This window comes from Acomys minous, assembly GCF_964271855.1.
Source record: "Acomys minous genome assembly, chromosome: 5".
Taxonomy (NCBI): Eukaryota; Metazoa; Chordata; class Mammalia; order Rodentia; family Muridae; genus Acomys; species Acomys minous.
Genome location: NC_140494.1, coordinates 51,168,373 through 51,187,291, shown reverse-complemented (window position 1 = coordinate 51,187,291; position 18,919 = coordinate 51,168,373). Strand labels below are relative to the sequence as shown.

At 33.4% G+C, this 18,919-nt stretch overlaps 1 protein-coding gene across 2 annotated transcripts in view; it reads left to right on the top strand.

Annotated features, from left to right (window-relative positions):
• Nucleotides 1-14,041, top strand: part of LOC311597241 (cadherin-10) — a 191,299-nt gene extending 177,258 nt beyond the window's left edge. For both annotated transcript variants that reach the window (XM_084781445.1, XM_084781446.1), the window contains exons 9-12: nt 2,034-2,155; nt 6,563-6,671; nt 10,197-10,448; nt 12,999-14,041. In XM_084781445.1, the coding sequence (XP_084637571.1) occupies nt 2,034-2,155; nt 6,563-6,671; nt 10,197-10,448; nt 12,999-13,489 (974 nt within the window). In that variant the 3' untranslated portion in view covers nt 13,490-14,041. The remainder of the gene's footprint in view (nt 1-2,033; nt 2,156-6,562; nt 6,672-10,196; nt 10,449-12,998) is intronic.
• Nucleotides 14,042-18,919: the final 4,878 nt, after the last annotated feature.

Genomic DNA, 18,919 nt, shown 5'->3' with positions numbered 1-18,919 from the left:
TCAATCTCTGCTCTATCTACTCAGGCTTCCTGCGGGTCCTCTAGTAAAGGAAGAGAGGTTTGTCTATGATGTGGACTCTTTTTTACTGCTTCCTCCTGGCGGGACAGCCTTGCCATTGCACAGGGAAGGAGGACACACTCGGAACTGATGTGACTTGATGAGCTGGGATGAATGCGAGGGTGACTCCATTTTTCTGAGTAATAGGAGAGGGTACATGGGGGTAGAAAGGAAGGGTGGGGACTGGAGAGAATGGACGGGGCTATGACCAGGATGTAAAGTGCTCTATCTGCGTGTATGCCCGCTTGCCAGAAGAGGGCATCAGATCCCATTATAGACTGTTGTGAGCTGCCATGTGATTTCTGGGAATTAAATTCAGAACCTTTGGAAAAGCAGCCAGTGCTCTAACCTCTGAGCCGTCACTGTAGACCCCATATTGTCTTCTAATGTCTAGTATTCATTCTATTTATGTTGTACATCATTCTGGTTTGCTCGTATACCTCATTCTCTCTCTCTCTCTCTCTCTCTCTCTCTCTCTCTCTCTCTCTCTCTCTCTCCCTCTCTCTCTCTGTACATATATATATATATATATACATATAGATAGATAGATAGATAGATAGATAGATAGATATAGATATAGATATATAAAATTTGATGGACACTTTACATTTTTGACTCTTGTGAATAGTACTGTCTTCAACATGAAGTAATGACATTTTTAAAACCACCCTCACATTTTTTATATTTTGTTGATGTTGTTTTATATTTTGAGACAGGGTTCTGTGTGTAGCCTTGATTGTCCTTGATTTACTTTGTAGACCAGAGTGACCTCAGACTCACAAAGATCCATCTGCCTCCACTTCCCTAAGTGTTGACATTAGAGGTATTTGCCACCATGCGTGGCTATATGTACTGATATTTTTAAACATATCTTTTATATGTTTTTTTTTTGTGCCACGTGAATTCGGCCACACTTGCATACAAGTGATGTTATGAATTCTAAGTGACTTTAACTTAAATCCACAATGCAAAACACTCGTCTCTCAGTAAGACAGCCTAGAATACACATGACAGACATAATGTCATTATAAAAAACTACAAGGATAGAACTAAAGCTAAGCTAAATGGACTTTTTAAAAATTTTCACTCATCAATCAAAATAAATAAAATTAATCTTTATGACAAATTTGATATTCTTAACTTCACCATCTTCAACAAAACACACATGATGAATATGCTGTTGTTTTGAAGCCGGTTTTCATAGAATAAATAGATATGCAAAATCATTCTTGGAGCTAGTGTTGTGGCTCAGTTATAAAGGGGCGGGACATTTAATGCCAAGTCTATGGCCATGGTTCAATCTCAGGGTCCCATGCAGTGGAAAGAAAGAACTGACTAATACAGATTATGTCCTGTCTACCACACACCCTGTGTGCCCACACATATAAACATATATGCACACAAAATCATGAATAAAAATGAAGTAAAGTAAAAATAAAGTGGTGGTTAAAAGTATCAATAATTAACATGCCAATAAAATAATTGAACAATGGTATTTCACTCTAAATTTTCTAATCAGTTCATTAAATCAGTATTCACGTAGTCGAGGTTACAAATGGAGAGCTTAAAGTAGCCATTAGAATGTTTTTGATCTTGGAAAAGTACATAATCTATTTCAGTGTGCTTCTCCTTCTAGAAGGTGGTTAAAAACAAAAAGTTAAGCAGCATTGACAAATGCAGCAAGGATTTAATAAATAATTATATAACCCCATCACATAATTGGACAGTAGAGACAGACATATAATATGAATTCAGTTACACTGTATTGCATTTTTAAAAGGAATTTTTAGAATAATAATAGTACTCCTTTTGTCCAACAATAAGGGAACTCATTTGTTCATTATGTCATTATGTCAGAAGAATATATATCATGTTTATTGTATGTGAGCACTTAATGTACATATGATGCCTATCTAGATTGAGTCCTGCACACAAATGCATTTTCCTAAATATTGTTTTTTATTTCCTCTTTCTAGATAATCCTAAAGAGACAACTCGTGTGTCTGTTTTTGTAAGGATTTTGGATGTTAATGACAATGCTCCCCAATTCGCTGTGTTTTATGACACATTTGTATGTGAAAATGCCAGACCAGGACAGGTGAGCAACTATACAACTCTAATTCATGAGTCTTTAGCTGTGTGTGTTTTTGTCAAATTATTGGAAAGGATGGAACAGAGTTAGAAACATTTATTTATATATTCTCATTAGAAATGTAGAAAGTGGCTAATATTTTTAAAGTAGAAAGTATTTTAACAGTGAAGTTACCCAATTCCTTTGCAAAGCTCTATGCAATAAAATAAAATGAGATCTTACTTAATAGTAAAAAATAATAGTAATAATAATAATAATAATAATAATAATAATAATAATAATTATGAGGAGGAGGAAGATGAGGATGATGATGTCTTCCCATAAAAGTTGGAGTATGGGAAATAGCTTTAAATTTTAAAACTTTTAGAATCAATATCAAACATCAGAAGCTGCTCTGTGCCACTGGCCCAATATTTAGTAGTAACTGTTTAATGAAATAGAAAATGGCGTTAGTACAATTTTTATGGTCAGATTATGGACCCTGACCGTTCCAGCCAGATGTCAAACTGAACAACTACTGTTTTCATCGTCTGATAGCCTAAACACGCAGTATGAATAACTCCTGCTGCAGGGAGACTGAGGGAAACACAGAGACAAAGGCACAGGGTCACTGAACACTCAATCAGTATTGGGCTGTATGTGAACACATTTCGAAGTAATGCTGTTATGGATTGACTGTGTTCTTCCTCAGTGTGGTAGCACATAAAATGCTTAATGACTTCATTTTAATCCTTTGAACAATTCTTCCTATATCAGCTTTGTTTGGAATTATTTAAATCATTTCCTCAATGGACTCATTCTGTTACTTGAAAAGCTCCGGCATATATGGCTGAAAGAAACGCTCTTAATTGGCTTGAGTGCTATCTTCTCAGAAGGAAACTGCATATTATAAATAATAATTGGGAATCAAAAGCATTCTATTAGCAATAGAGAAGGCATTGAGAAACTGTGTGGTGTTTTGACATCACTTAATGCTTTTATAAACATCAATGTCATTGCTATATTTTATGCAAATTGCATTGTAGAATAATTCAAGTTGTTCTTGTAAATTTTCTAATGGGAATTCAATAGCTTGTCTATTGTTTGAAAGGACAAAATTCCGCAATTGCATTTTTTTACTTGAAATGTTATTGAAATGTTTATTTCTGAATATTTAAGTAACTTAGGTGCTCTTAACTTTCCTTCCAATGAAACAATGTCTACTCTAAAACTTTCACTCCAGTACTTGCAGGCTAAGCATGATTTAAGTTAAAAATCTTTTCTGTAAGTGATAAATTATCCACGTTCCTACTGCTACAATCTTCCTCCATGATTATTTAATTGGATTTTTAAATAGATATCTTTCAGGCCAGTTGAGTCATAAATAATAATACATGGATGTATTCAAAATAGTCAAAGAAAAGAGTGCTGTATATACCCTTGTGCTTTCTCTCTAGTTCATTGTAGCTAACCCACTGTTTGAAGACTTCCTTAATATTTCAAAAATAGTTAATGAAAAAAAAATCCAAGATTTGCTTTAAGAAGTATTTACCCAGTCTTGACAACCTTAGTATGAAGCATATGATAAATGCTTTTCTATCTGGCTACATGTGCACATATCCGTAAGAAATGTTTTTGTTTAAACAAAGCTTTTACATGTGAAATTGATAGTTGTTATGTGTCAGTATTCTCAGTAGTTGGGAGACTGAGAAAGAGACATCAAGGTTTTCCTTCCTACATAGTTTGCTAAAGGACAGACTGGGTTGCATATTATTTATAAAAAAAAGCAAAACCATGAAGGAATTGGGAGGGGAGTGGACTCAGTATTGGAGATTATGACTTTTAAATAAGCAAAGACAAAGTACTGATACACTGAACTTCCACTCAAAGACCTGGGTGAATTCCATTTGCTAGCTAGGTCTCCCCAACTCCTAGGAAAATTGAGTGTTAGGTTTTCTGTGTGTGCTCGACTTATTTATAGAGTACTTTAATTCAAAAAGTCGCCCTAGAGAGTGTTCTGTAGGGAAGACTTAGATCCATAGCATGAGGGACAATCCCACTCATTTGACGTGTGGACAAATGCATAAGCTGGAAATAAAACTGCACCACCACATTTTTCTTTGCATCCTTTTCCCTCGGTCTTGTCAGTTCCTTACTTTAAGGAAGGATCACTTCACTTAGAAAGGATGTAGCTTGCAACTGGTATGAAGTTAACTGGCTTCTTATTTGCTTAAGTTGGGCTATCTATTAAAATCATTACTCCCATCTTTAAAAAAAAAAACAACAAGGATTGAAATGGGAAGGTGAAGCTGGCTCCTTCTGCATTCATGTCCCTCGTTCATGTCCACTCCTTCAGCTGATGATTATATTTTCATGACCAAAAGAATAAACTTACATTGAAAGCTCAAATAATATTTTTGAAGGCACTCCCAGGGTGGTTGATGCTTATATTTATTCTTCAATATCTAAGGATGGAATCAAATCAAGTTATCAACTGATATTACAAATCAAGTCAAGTGGCAGCCAAGGTTTATCAGACCCAAAATATCCAATTAATGTTTCCCAAAGAACGGTGTTCAGTTCCATCTCTAACAAAGAGGAATGGTGTGTTTGAACAGAAATGCTAATGTTCTCATTAAAAATTTTAATATTTCAAATCTATAACTTCCTTGTTTTCTCTGTGCATCTAAGAATCTATGCAACGCTCTACCAATGCTTCCTTGTATTAGAGTCATTAAAATGGCCTTGAAGCTGCTATAGAATGTGAAGATACCAATCAGTTTTGTTACTGCTAAGGAATTAACCATAAAATTTCCTTCACATACTTGGAAGAAATGTACAAGAGCACACTGGATTTTGTTTGCTTCTTTCTTTTCATAGCATTAATTTAAAATAGAACAGTGAGTTCTTGGTGACCCAAAGGAAATCTTAGTTTTATTTTGGTCACGAGCACGTCTTAGACTCAGTCATGTGCCATTTCATTGATCATCCGTTCAGTACCAGCATACTGTTTTTTCTGTATCACTGAGTTTAAAAAAAAAAAAAAAAAGATTCAATTAATCACTAATCATTAATTCTTTGGTGCTACAGTCTTTAATCAATATACATATTTCATTAGCAGATGTCAGGTAAGTTTAGGAACTTCCTATACACATATTTAAAAAAGTGTAAATTGATCCTCAAGAAGACATTATTTTGATGTATAACAATAGACTAGAATTGTAATTTGGAATCACAGTTACAAATGTTATTTTGAAACCTTGGAATTTTTCTTTAAAGGATCATTAGTTCTTCTTTTATATTGCTCCTAAATATTTGTTAGCATCTCAATGTATTAATATTAATCTTAGTGACTGAGAGTTTCTACTGGTCTTTTTGTTCTGTTATTTCATTTTTGGCATTTATTTCTTCTTCAGTACCCTAATGAATCACACAATTTATAAAGAATTTTCAAAGCATGATTGAAAAAATAAGATTAGGCAAAAAGAAACAGATAAATTAACAACTTTTAAAGAGTGCCTTCCTAATACCATTATTTGTACATTTTTGCTTTGAATGTATTCACGTATCTGTATATTTCATTCTATTATAATTTCTTTTTATTATTATTATAACAAATATTTAGCCAACCATGATTTAATACTGTTTTAAAATAATTTCAACATTTAAATGATTATTCTTGTTCATCATTTCTGGAAAATAGTATATTGCTTTGTGTGGTTTAATTAAGTTTCTTGAATTGCTTTGAAATAATTTGAATTATAATAAGTAGGCTATTTTTACTGTTACTACTACTATAGCATGTTTTGAAAGAAAAGTAATTTAATATAATGTGATAATAATTTGTTCATGGTCCTAATTATTTTACATAATCTTTTAAGCTCAAAAATCCTTGTTAAATCAACAGAAACTCAGGAAATATATTTTAACCAAATATGTACATGATGATGAACTAATGATTTAAAGTATATTTTTAACTAAGAGTAAGTTTGAATGATTATCCAAGCATTAATAAATGTAGCCTTTAATGTTTCCTAAAATTAATTACTTAAAACATAATACTTTTAAAAGGAAAAGAATCAAGAGAACATCTATCTGGAGTATTTACATGCCTGTGCCTGATCTATTGTCACACGTGTAATGAAAACATGTAATGAAGGTAACAGGAAATGTCCATTATAGTGTATTATGTTTTCAACTTCAGAAACAGAGAGTTTCTTTTTTAAATAATCTATTTGTTCATTTTAAAATATATATGTACGTGTGGGCACGTGTGTGTGTGTGTGTGTGTGTGTGTGTGTATTCTTAAATTTAACCTGTCCTGACTATATCGTGTTACTTGTATGTATGCTTTCACAATGGTATAAATGATCCCTTATCTACTTGTAAACATGTGATGACTGTAATGGTTTTTTTTCCTTCTTCCTCTTGCAGCTAATACAGACCATAAGTGCAGTTGACAAAGATGACCCCTTAGGTGGACAGAAGTTTTTCTTCAGTTTGGCTGCTGTCAATCCTAACTTCACAGTACAAGATAATGAAGGTAGAGATATGAGAGATATTATTTACATTCAGAATTTTAGACTCAGCAAGATAAAAAAGATGTTGTCTTCAAGGTTGCCAAATACAAATAGCCAAAACACTATAAATGTAACATACATATAATTCCTGATTGTTTCATACCCCTTGTTGTATGTGATTTATTGTATATATGTGTAATAATACATATGTACAGTAACAAAAATAAAAAAAACATTAAAAAAGAAAATACTCCTGCCCAGATTTTTAAAAAGAAAATGAAGGTCATATTTAGAACTCTTTAAATCTGTAATATAAAAAAGTGAGAATTTCTCCGTATCAATTATTACAACATATCAATTCATTTTTATGCTATATATCAACTCACTGATGTAAGCTTAAAAATCATATCAGCTGGACGTGGTGGCAGAGGTAGAGGCAGGTGGATCTCTGTGAGTTCAAGGCCAGCCTGGCCTACAAAGTGAGTCCAGGACAGCTAAGGATACACATAGAAACCCCATATCGAAAAACAAAAAAAAAAATCTGTTCATATCCATATTTAATAATGCATTACAATAATATCTTGTTTGAAGTTATTTATTTTATCAATTTGGAAATAACAAATATAATATAAAAACTATAAGTGTTCAGGGAAAGGTGAAATATTGAAGCAATTAGAAAGGCTGCAAATAATTAGTTATTACTATAAGTATAATAAGACATGAGTGGATCTAGGCAGAAAGATTTTGTGCATCTATTGTACAAACTTTGATGGTAAATAATAGTATCAGATTTACTGGAGACAGTTAGGCAAAAAAGATTGAGGTCGGAAGAACAGCTACAGAACTCTGGGAAAGAATTTGAATATTCCTTGTTGCAGTGACGAGCATGTTATAGTTCTTTGTGAAATACAAATTTATATATCTGAAATTATTTCTTTTTTGTTCTCATAAAAGCAGAAAGCATTTTGGATAAGCATTGTGAAAATGGCTGTGATTTTTATAATGTGGATAAATATGCCATGATAACTGGGCAACTGTACATTATATACACCTCCCACACACACATGGATATGTGGGTATGTGTGTTATTAGCCCTCATCTATATTCAATATAGCTCGTGGCAAATAATGACCTAATCTTCCATTGGCAGAAGACATATTTGCCTTACTGCAGCTGCAGATGTATTTCAAATAAATCTTATAACCACATTGGCAAATATACAGCATATCCCTCACAATGTTTGAGAAGTATTAACAAAGCCAATTGGCTATATCTCCTCAAGATGGTTTTCTGGCACTGTAAAACAGCTTAAGCTATTGGATCATTTTACATCTTGCTATCTCCTCACCAAGAGATTTCATCTAGTAGAGTGTTGACATAAGGGAGTTGAAGAGAAATTATCCATTTGAGACATGTTTTTTCACTAAGCCTTAAGACTTGAAATGCCCATGTTTTCTCTCACTCCAGACATATGAAGTAATTGGATTAGAAAGGAGTAACATAGGCTTGGCAGTTAATATACACAATGCTGAACTGTTTCTAAATTTCAGATGAACAACATCAAGTATAATTTCAATTTGCTGAGCCCTGCAACCTAAACATAACTTTGAGATTACAGGTATCTCAACTGAATCCTTAGTACTGAACTGACAATACCTGTCTCTGAGTGTATTTAATTCTGATTTTTTCCCCTGTAAACCAGAGGACTAGATATTAAAAACCAATGTAGGTTAGTATTGATGCTGTCATGGCATAGCCTTTCAAAGACCCTGGAGAAACAACTTAAGTTTTCCCTTTGTTAATGTTTTACTTAGATTATCATTTTGTTGTGTTAGAAAGAGTTCTTAATTCTGTATAAATTACTCAAAGCCACAATAAACTTATACAAATATCAACCTGAAGATCTCATTGAGTAGCTGTCCATCTATTTTGGTGGAATATGTGAGCTACATTTTACATGTGTTACTGTTTTTTGTTATTGTGTCAAGGTTCAAAAGAGTTGTAATAATACAGATATCAACTAAAGGATACAATTTTTGGGGAATATTTCCTCATGTTTATCCACATGTTCATCTTAGATATTTTAGATATAAAATACCAATCATTTTTATATTAATTTGGTATGTCAAATATTAGATACCATCATTTAAATATATTAATTGTTTCATAAAAATTAAAAGCATAAGAGCTATTCTAAAATAAAAATTTAGGAGCTGGAGAGATGGCTCAGAGATTAAGATATTTGCTGTTCTTCCAAAGTCCCTGAGTTCAATTCCCAGCATCTACATGGTGGCTCATAACCATCTATAATGATGCCTGGTGCTTTCTTCTGGCTTTCTCCCTCACATTCAGGCAGAATAATGTACAAAACCTACATGAATTAATTTAAAATAAAAATTTAATTTGTTCTTAAATATCACAAAGTTGTTACAAATGAATATTCAAAAGATTCAAAAAGTTAAAAGGCACCTAGATAAGGTACAAAAAAGTACCCATATGTATGCAGATTTTTACCTGAGATATTAATGCTTCAGAGGTATGTTTTCAAATTTTCTCATTGCTTTCTAATATTTCAAAGATCTTCTTTCCTAACGTAGTTACCATCTCACTAATAATGTTGAAAGCACTTGTTTTTTATTCGAGTACTGAACAAGTAAGCAACTGTAACTTTCTTCTTTTATCCTAATTATTAGACTTAACAAATCATGACTCCTGTTTCTATATTGGCCTTATAGATAGCCCTTTGAGAATCAAGATTAAATTCATCTTATAATAGAACAAGATACTAACATACTCAGTGGTTTTTAAAGGTTGTTTGATTGAGACTAGAAAAAATGACCTCCACCTTCACCCATAACCCATACTAAGGAGAACTGTGTTACTGGTTTGATTAGGGAAAGTTGTATATACATTTGTTTTAACAGATGTAGGCAGTGTTCAGAAATAGTCACTATTTGCCAACCTTTGATTATATAGTAGAATCCTGTGGATTTTGATAACACGATTTATGTGCTTTAACTGCACTGAATAATATTTTCTTTATAATTACTGGATTAAAGCATTTTTGTCATGTGAAAGTACATACTTAGATATGTGTAAATTTAAACAAATTAAGTGATTATTTCCTTGATAAAAACTTATTTTTAAAACTTCTTGAATATTTATCATCTGTTCAGACTTCATAAGTGAATTTTTTATATCTATCATTATGGAATAGTCACTTGAAATCTAAGCATCAGTGGAATCTGAGCATGGAGCTGAATTTCTGTAAATACTGTATATGGGAGCTTGAGGAAGGTAACTGATCTTAGCAGAGTCCAGACAGTGTTACACAACACATCATTTCACAAAATAAATAAATAAATAAATAACAATACATAGTTCTAGATTCTTTGTATTATATAGTACACCTTGCTGAGTTTGATTTCCATTCACCATTCATGTCTAATGGGAAAGCATATTAGTTTGTATAAAGTGTAAAACCACAGTTAACACTGAAACAAACTGACTGCTCCCAATTATCTGCCATGCTCTCTAATTTATTTTAGATAACACTGCCAGAATTTTAACCAGAAAAAATGGCTTCAACCGTCACGAGATAAGCACCTACCTGCTGCCGGTGGTGATATCTGATAATGACTACCCAATTCAGAGCAGCACTGGCACCCTGACCATCCGTGTGTGTGCCTGCGACAGCCAAGGCAACATGCAGTCCTGCAGTGCGGAAGCCCTGCTCCTCCCTGCTGGCCTCAGCACCGGCGCTTTGATAGCCATTCTCCTCTGCATCATAATTCTGCTGGGTAAGCGTTGAAAAATGGGGGATGGTTTTCAAAGACGACTACTTCAGTCTGTTGCTGTATGGGAAGTCTTACCACCAAAACACACCACCCCTCAACTAATGTGAAAGTTTAAAGATTCATGCACATGGGAAATATTACTAGCATAGAAACATCTTATCTTGTCACAATATATGCTGCATGAAGTAGTCTTTTTTTTAGTTTTTATTAATTTATTCATATTACATCTCAATTGTTAGCCCATCCCTTGTATCCTCCCATTCCTCCCTCCCTCCCGCTTCTCCCTCCTACTCCCTTCCCCTATGTCTGTGATTGAGGGGGACTTCCTCCCCCTGTATATGCTCATAGGGTGTCGAGTCTCTACTTGGTGACCTATTATCCTTCCTCTGAGTGCCACCAGGCCTCCCCATCCAAGGGACATGGTCCAATATGGGGTACCAGAGTTTGTGTAAAAGTCAGATCTCCTTCTCCACTTATGGTAATAGAAGTAGCAGGACTCTATCTGTGGGAATTAAGTGAAAATATACACTAAAATGTATCTTTCCTGACAGTATATTAATGAAGTAAAAGAAATAATGTTAACACACATTCCCATAACTAACTCCTGAGCTTTATAAATACTGACAAAGGAAAGCTAATATTATATTTTATCCAACAGTCTCCCTCGGGATACAAATCACTTAAGAGCAAGACCCTGCCCATTTAGAGCCAACACACATACAAAAAAATAGAAATTTTTAAGTTTTTGTCTCATAATGATTTAATAGCTTTTTGTTTTGCTTTGTTTTGTTTTGGTTTGGTTTGGGTTGAGTTTTTTTTTTTCTTGTTTTTTGTTTTGTTTTGGGTTTTTTGGTTTGTTTGTTTGTTTTTTGGTTTGCTATTTTAATTTAGCAACATGGCTGTTCTGGCAAGTGATCACATCCAAAGGCCCTCTGTGTCTATCTGATCTGATTGGAATGCAGACACATTCTGAACTAAAATTTGATCTGGCTGGAATACACAACCTTAATCCCAAACAATGAAGGTAACGTTAGTTTATAGAAGGAAGCAGCCATGTTTGAAAGTGACATCTAATAGAGGTGCAGAATGAGTCAGAGTTAGGATACCTCTAACCCTCACAGTCAGGGAGGAAGAAGAGAGTTATTGTTTGTTTGTTTGTGCTCAAGAGTGTTTCTACAGAGAGTTGTGTGTTCTAACTATTCTTGAAGTGAAAATAGCATATTACTCTCTGTTGAATTCTACCCTGTTGGCCATAATTAAGAGACACTACAGCTGTATTTCAGGAAGCAGAGAAATGAGCTTGGGTAAGGACCTAGTCATAGAGTTTCCATTATCTTTTGTATTGGAAATTTTACTGAGAAAATTGATTTTTCTAACAATATTTTTTACAGGTTGAAAATTTTTTCATCACACACGTATATGTGAGCATACATAAGCTAAGGAAGCTCAAAAGCCTGAATTACAAACATAAACACAATCACAGCATTTAATATACATGAATACAAATTAACAGAAAACAAAGTACATTTTGTGTAACCTTGATTCCTTCTTACATTAAACACATTAAACACATTTTCTAAACATTGATGTTTGTGAAACTAAGGTTTTTCCTTCCACTTTTCCATTCCAATGAATTCACATCTGTCTCTCCAAGTATCATAAGTGATAAATAACAAAATGGTTAAGGGGAGTAAATAGAAAACCTCACCACCATAAGTGGCATTTTCATTAACTTTCTCCTACAGGTGTGCCAGTGTTAGTTTTTGTTATGTGTGTCTCTCCTCGCATATCTTTCCGTGTTTGAAATGAGTTTCTCTAAAGATCACACTTTTGTTTTGGAGTTAATTCAATGAGCTGTGAATTTACTTTCTGTTCTGAACTCATTTGATCTAACAATGTTGTGTGGCGTTCTCTTACAAAGCATGTATATATTTCCAAGGAAATATAAGTACATTTTTTTCTGTTTTTAAACAACTGAGTCACCTTTTCCCCAATCGTGAAGGCCTTTCAGTAAAGAAAGTAGAGAGCTGTGTAAATCCATCATCAAAGCCATGGAGCTGAAAATATTAGTCTAACATTTGTGGTGAACATCACTTTTGATTATTAAGTAAGGATGTGGTAGAAAGTGTGAGCTTTTAATAGGCTTTTAGTTTAAAGCTGAATTCAATTTGGTTAATTTTGCTGCTGGGGATTGAACCTAGGGCTTTAGACTTGTTCAACCACAGAGACACTGGAATATATTCCCTTTATGTAAGCTGCAAAAGATTAATATTTTTATTACTGTCAGGAACTTACTGTAAATAGTTCTTAGAAAAAGAACTAAAGAGTAGTGATTTCTAGTTAAGAGATAATCTACATTGTTTCCAAAATGTCAAAAGCACCACACTGGTCAACCCAGCTAAACCCTTCTTTAGCATCTGAATAAAAATACAAAATTTATCTCAAATTTGGGCTCTCATGCAAGATATAAGTTTTCCCGCCTGTGAAGCACTTGTGACCTGGGTTGGCAGTTTGCGAATGAAGTTCTAACACATCTTCTTGTCTTTGTTCAAGTCATAGTTGTCCTCTTTGCAGCCCTGAAAAGGCAACGGAAGAAAGAGCCTCTGATTTTATCCAAAGAAGACATCAGAGACAACATTGTGAGCTATAACGACGAAGGTGGCGGAGAGGAAGACACGCAGGCCTTTGATATTGGTACCCTGAGGAACCCTGCAGCTATCGAGGAGAAAAAGCTCCGCCGAGATATAATTCCTGAAACCTTATTTATACCACGGAGGACTCCTACAGCCCCGGATAACACGGATGTTCGGGATTTCATTAACGAGCGGCTCAAAGAGCATGACCTGGACCCCACCGCACCTCCTTACGACTCCCTGGCTACCTATGCCTATGAAGGAAACGACTCCATTGCTGAATCTCTGAGCTCATTAGAATCAGGTACCACTGAAGGAGACCAAAACTACGATTACCTCCGAGAATGGGGACCTCGGTTTAATAAACTAGCAGAAATGTATGGTGGTGGTGAGAGCGACAAAGACGCTTAGTCTGCCACCTGAGTTATGTTCAACGAGAGAAAGTAACTTAACGGACATTGTCTCCACTTCACAATATTTGATATTCAGGAGAATTTGTTTCCTGCCACTCAGCACAAGTTTCCCACTTATTTCTTAATTTGTTCATTAATTATATTAATTCTTTCCTGTAGGATGTCTCATGAAGTATATACGAAATTTTATTTAATCACTTCCAAGAGCCAAAGCTATGGAAATTCAATGTTGTCCATCTTAGTAAATTAAAAAAAAAAAAAAACCTGAACAGGATAGTGCTCCCTTAAGCAACCTCACGAACAAGCCGCTTCTCCTAGATACACGTCTTGCCCATGCAAATGAAGCTTTGAAAAGACGAAGAATACATTTAAGATATATCCTGTTCTGTACATTCAGTTAAAAATGTACATGTGGTGTTAGTAGGTGTGATATGCAGCCTGGTATACAAGCATTTGTGCAATTTCATTTCATCAAATTCTATCTGCTAATGTTTTATATTTATATTTTTGTATTTATTTTTTAAAAAAAATAAACCAGTTTTTACAACTACTTTGTCTCTAGCTTGTCTTTTCCTTAGGAGAAAATTCTCCACAAGTTATCTTCTTACCAAATCAAAATTTAATGCACATGAGAAGAAAATCACATTATGAGCAATCCTGAAAGCCTTGACCAAAATGATATCACAGGTAAGCACTGCTCTTCTGCAATAATGATTACATTGTACTATGTGCAAACTTCTTCATATTGAAATCTTCAACCATTTATAAGCTGCATACAATTTATCATTAAAAAAAAACAAGAATGGTGCTCTAACCCCTCAGTTGCAGAATCAACCACACTAAGCTTTATATCATTGCCGTTCTTGGTTCTTGTGACAAATACGCTGATGGTGTCACTTTTTCATCTTGTTCATATTTACTAAGACAATATCTGGAAGGATAAAACATTTTCTCATTCTTTTGAATGGCATTTCTGCTACTGAAGTTTATCAGCAACACAAGTTCAGACAGTTCCCAGCCTGGAATAAGCATTGAATGAAATTATATTTACCTCCCAGGGTGACTTTGAAAATGCCTAGTAATGACAGTAATAACAGTGAATATTCCATTAAGATGCAGCTTCACTATTATGTAGGCTTTCAGAGATGCATCACACATTATTGTAACAAAGTCTTTTGTGTAAAAAAGAGTGACAATAGAAAGCTTTAAAAAAAAAAGGTTAAAAACAAACTTTAAAGCACTAGCAGTCGTTCCTCAAAACATTGCTAACAGTCCTAGAGGTGAGTGCAGTACTGTTACTTGTTGCTCAAGTTCCAACCGTGATTTATTTGTAAATGGAATTCTTTATCAGTATATACAGAAGTCACAATCCCTGATGAATATATTATAAACAATACCAAAGATTCATGTGCTCATTAATGGAAATGCTGTATGATTTGAGTAGGTCTGTGTGCTATGTTAATATAGCCTTCAAGCAGAATTTTAATCTTTTTGAATGGTGTTTTTTTTTTTTCCTAACTTCCAGGCTGAAAGGGCGCACACCACCCTTCCAAGAGACACTTCAGTTTGTAAAACAGTCTGATTATGAAAGAGAGACAACCCATGAGGCCCAATTAAAATCACAGCCATGTAGTGCCAAGAAAACATCAGGCTGGATATTAACACTTAATATGACAGGGCCCACTAATGTATATCATGCACTGGCTTTCAAAGGAGACTAAGTTTAAGAAATGGAACTTTTCTCCTTTGTACTGGATCAAAATGAAGACAATGCTATTTCCTGGAGAAATCAGTCATTAAAAATAGAATAAGTTGGCAAAAGAAAAGAAAAACAGAGGCTTCTGAACAGTTCAAATTGGTGATAATTTAAAATACAATTTTTGTTAGAATTATTTCTACTTCATACAAGTAGCTCCTTGAGTCAATATTAGATGTCAATAATGTAATTCTTATGTCTATAACGTAAGTCTTATATGGAGACTTTTAATTATCTTCTTTCAGAAATGTCAAGTGACATTAAATTGTTCTGGCATTTACTTAGACATTCATTATTTTAAAAATCAGGAATTGTGAAAGTATCTGGAGCATAACCCAAACTAGCTCCAGAATGTCCTTCATTACAATGGATGGGCAGGCTTATTTATCAGTTTTGGATAAACTGGTCAGTAGCAGACAACTGAAAACTGTTATTAATGTCGATGGCATGTTAAAGTTATTTTTTGGTAGCCAATAAGTTCAAAATATATTCTCTCAGTTAACTTCTGGTATTGTGTTTGCCCATTGGAATGTCAAGTATATAGCTTATCCTATCATGAGTGTTCTGTATCAATGGGGCTCCTGTCTCTCAAAATATTGATGTAACTGAACAAGTGCATTTTTCATTTCTTCACCCATATATATCTTTAATTGTTTACCAAGCATTTATTTTAAAAAATCCAAGAAATGTTCTGAAACCCAGAAATATAATAAATTATATATAATTCTTCTATTCAGAAGTGTGTATTTCTTTTACATATAAAGTTAAAACAAGGAAAAAGCTATGTTATAATGAAAACTATTGAGTTCATAATAAATAATCTAGCTCTTAAAATTAACTTTTCTAGGAACAGAATCTTTCTGTTCTTTTTTCCCATGACTTATATAATCATATTTTAAATTGACTTTCAAATTCTGCATCATTAGAAAGGCTAACACTATATTTTTGCAAATTGTAGCAAAGTATCAAAGGCCACGTAATTACAAACTATAGTGTTGAATTGAATTTATTTATTTTCTCTCTCACAGATTCACAGAAATACACATATACACACACATAAAATGTTACTTGAAAAATAGTGGACATGTACTTGCAGGTTAATATCTAGGATCTTTCAAAGTAGAAGATGCTAACATTAGTATTTTCATATCTTAATGTATCCATTTATTTACATAATTTTAGATATATTTCTGCACTATGTATTTATTAATATGTATGTTAATTATGATTGTGATAGGCTGATTCAATAAAATATCCAAGGAATGATGTTTTATAGTTTAAGAGTAGATAAAAACTAATATGTGTACATTTTTATGTAAATTTATTCATTAAATAATTTCATGTAAATATACATAGGGACTGAGGCACTTCCCATAGTCTGTCTTAAACCATGAGTCTCTACAATCACAAGTCATTTCCTAGTTGTGAATCAATAGTTATAATTCAAGTGTGTTTTAAGAATAACATGAAATAAAAATCATGAACTTTCAACGAATCCTAAAAAGATGGAGTAAGTATTAGTTTTTCTCCTGGGTAGTCATATAAAAAAATTTTACATGTATGTACTAAATATGTTAAAATGGTATATAATATTTGCACAGAGGGTTACAATTATTAAAACATGGCATACTACATCAATCAAAGAGTAGTCCAATCTGTCTAGTACTCCTACAGTATACAGCACCTACCTACTTCATGGTTCTTATTCACATATTTCTTTATCTTTATGAATTATCTCATTATAAAATACATTTGTCAAAAATAGAATTGGGTCTTATTTAATTCTGTCACCATTTTTTACCAGTGTCTGCTGCCATTCTTCCAATTGACCTACTGACCAGTATTAAATAACACCCCATCAGTTTTTTTTTTGTTACACAAAGAGATTATCTCTAACCACTACATTAAATTACTCTACATTTTAATATCTCCAAGGAATGCATTATCAGAGGAGTCACTATATTCTGCCTTATATGAATGTACCCTCCTCATAGCTGACAGATACTAAGGTAGTTGCCTCAAAAGCCCTCTGTCTCTTAAAATATACTATCCACTACTACCTTGTCTATTCTGATACAAGATCCTTGATCTTTCTAAAGTTAAAAAAGAATGTAAAATGTTATATAACTCACAAACCTAAGAATTTATTTTCTGTGAAATGAAATAGCATACAATGATCTTACAGGATACACAAGTCAAATTATTTTCTATAAATATTGTAAAAGTCTTTAACCTCTATGCAGACTAACAAAGATAATATTAGTGGGAACTCCAATAAAATAAGTGCTAACATTAGAAGATGGTTATCATTTCAGATAGAGTGTTGGTGTCTTGGAGTCTGTGTTACTGATTGAGAGAATTTAGTCTAAAACAATAAAAAGGCTGCATCTAGGAAAGCATGGTTAAGGAAAGTAAAAGGACAAAATGGTGAAAAGAGAAGTTAAAATGGACTGAAGGTCAAGAGACGTCAACAAAAGCTCCTTTTCAACAGGACAAGGTTTTTTTTTTTTTTAATTTTAAACAGGGTTTTTTATTTAACTAATTATCTCTGATTATATTTCAATTGTTATTCCATCACTTGTATCCTCTCATTCCTCCCTCCCTCCTGCTTTCAACCTATTCCCCTCCCCTATGTCTGTGACTGAAGGGGATCTCCTCCCCCATTATATGGTCACAGCCTATCAAGTCTAGTTTTGAAGTAATTTCCACAATTAAGTATTTCCTTAAAATTATAATATCTGGATATATTTGGATTTTAAATATTACTTTGTATAAGTTTTACTTGATAATTTCTCCAAGATCTACTGAAATATTGACATTCAACAAAACCTTCAAAGAAATATAGGCATTTTACTTTAGAGACTATCTTGGGTTATAAATCCAAAGTAAAACAGAGGTCCAGACATGACAATATAGGCAGTGGAGAATAAATATGCTTGAAGCTATAGAGACACTGTTAATTATAAAAATAATGAAATTATTTTGAGGAATACATAACATATTTTAAAAAATATCCCTTTTAGTCATTAACACCACATATAAATATGTAAATATCAACATTGCGTTATTTTCAATTAATTCATTTAACATAGGAATTCTAATTTGCATGAAATTTGCTTTCAAATCTCATTAATTGCTCAAAAATATGTATATAATGCTTACCACCTTGCTGAATGAGCTATTAATAGAAAAAGAAGAAGGGATAAGTCATTTTTTACAACTCTGATTAATGAAACAAAAAAGTAAAAAGAAATAGTCTTTTTCCAGATATGAGCTTTCATTCTTGTTGTAAATGGTTTTACTTAGAGCAATTGCAAATGAGCAAAATGGATGATCATTATTAAGTCGATGGGAAAGGATTAAAGATTACGGAACACTTAATGGAAACCTGCTAGACTATTTGTGCAGTTTTTCCAGCTGTGGAATTATCCTGAAGTGGGAACGTGACATTTACCACTCCACAGGAAGGTAGCACAGCAACTTCATCCCCAGATTTATCTGAACAAACCTCCTACACATTGTGAAATATTTAGAAGCAGGCCTGAGATTAGCATGAGTTTTGCCTCTCTTTTTACAATCAAAAAAATTGGAGTTGAGTTTTCTTCTCAGCGTGTACAGCCCGCATAACTATTTCAGCAAAGCTTCATTTTCTTTGCATTCACTACTAATATA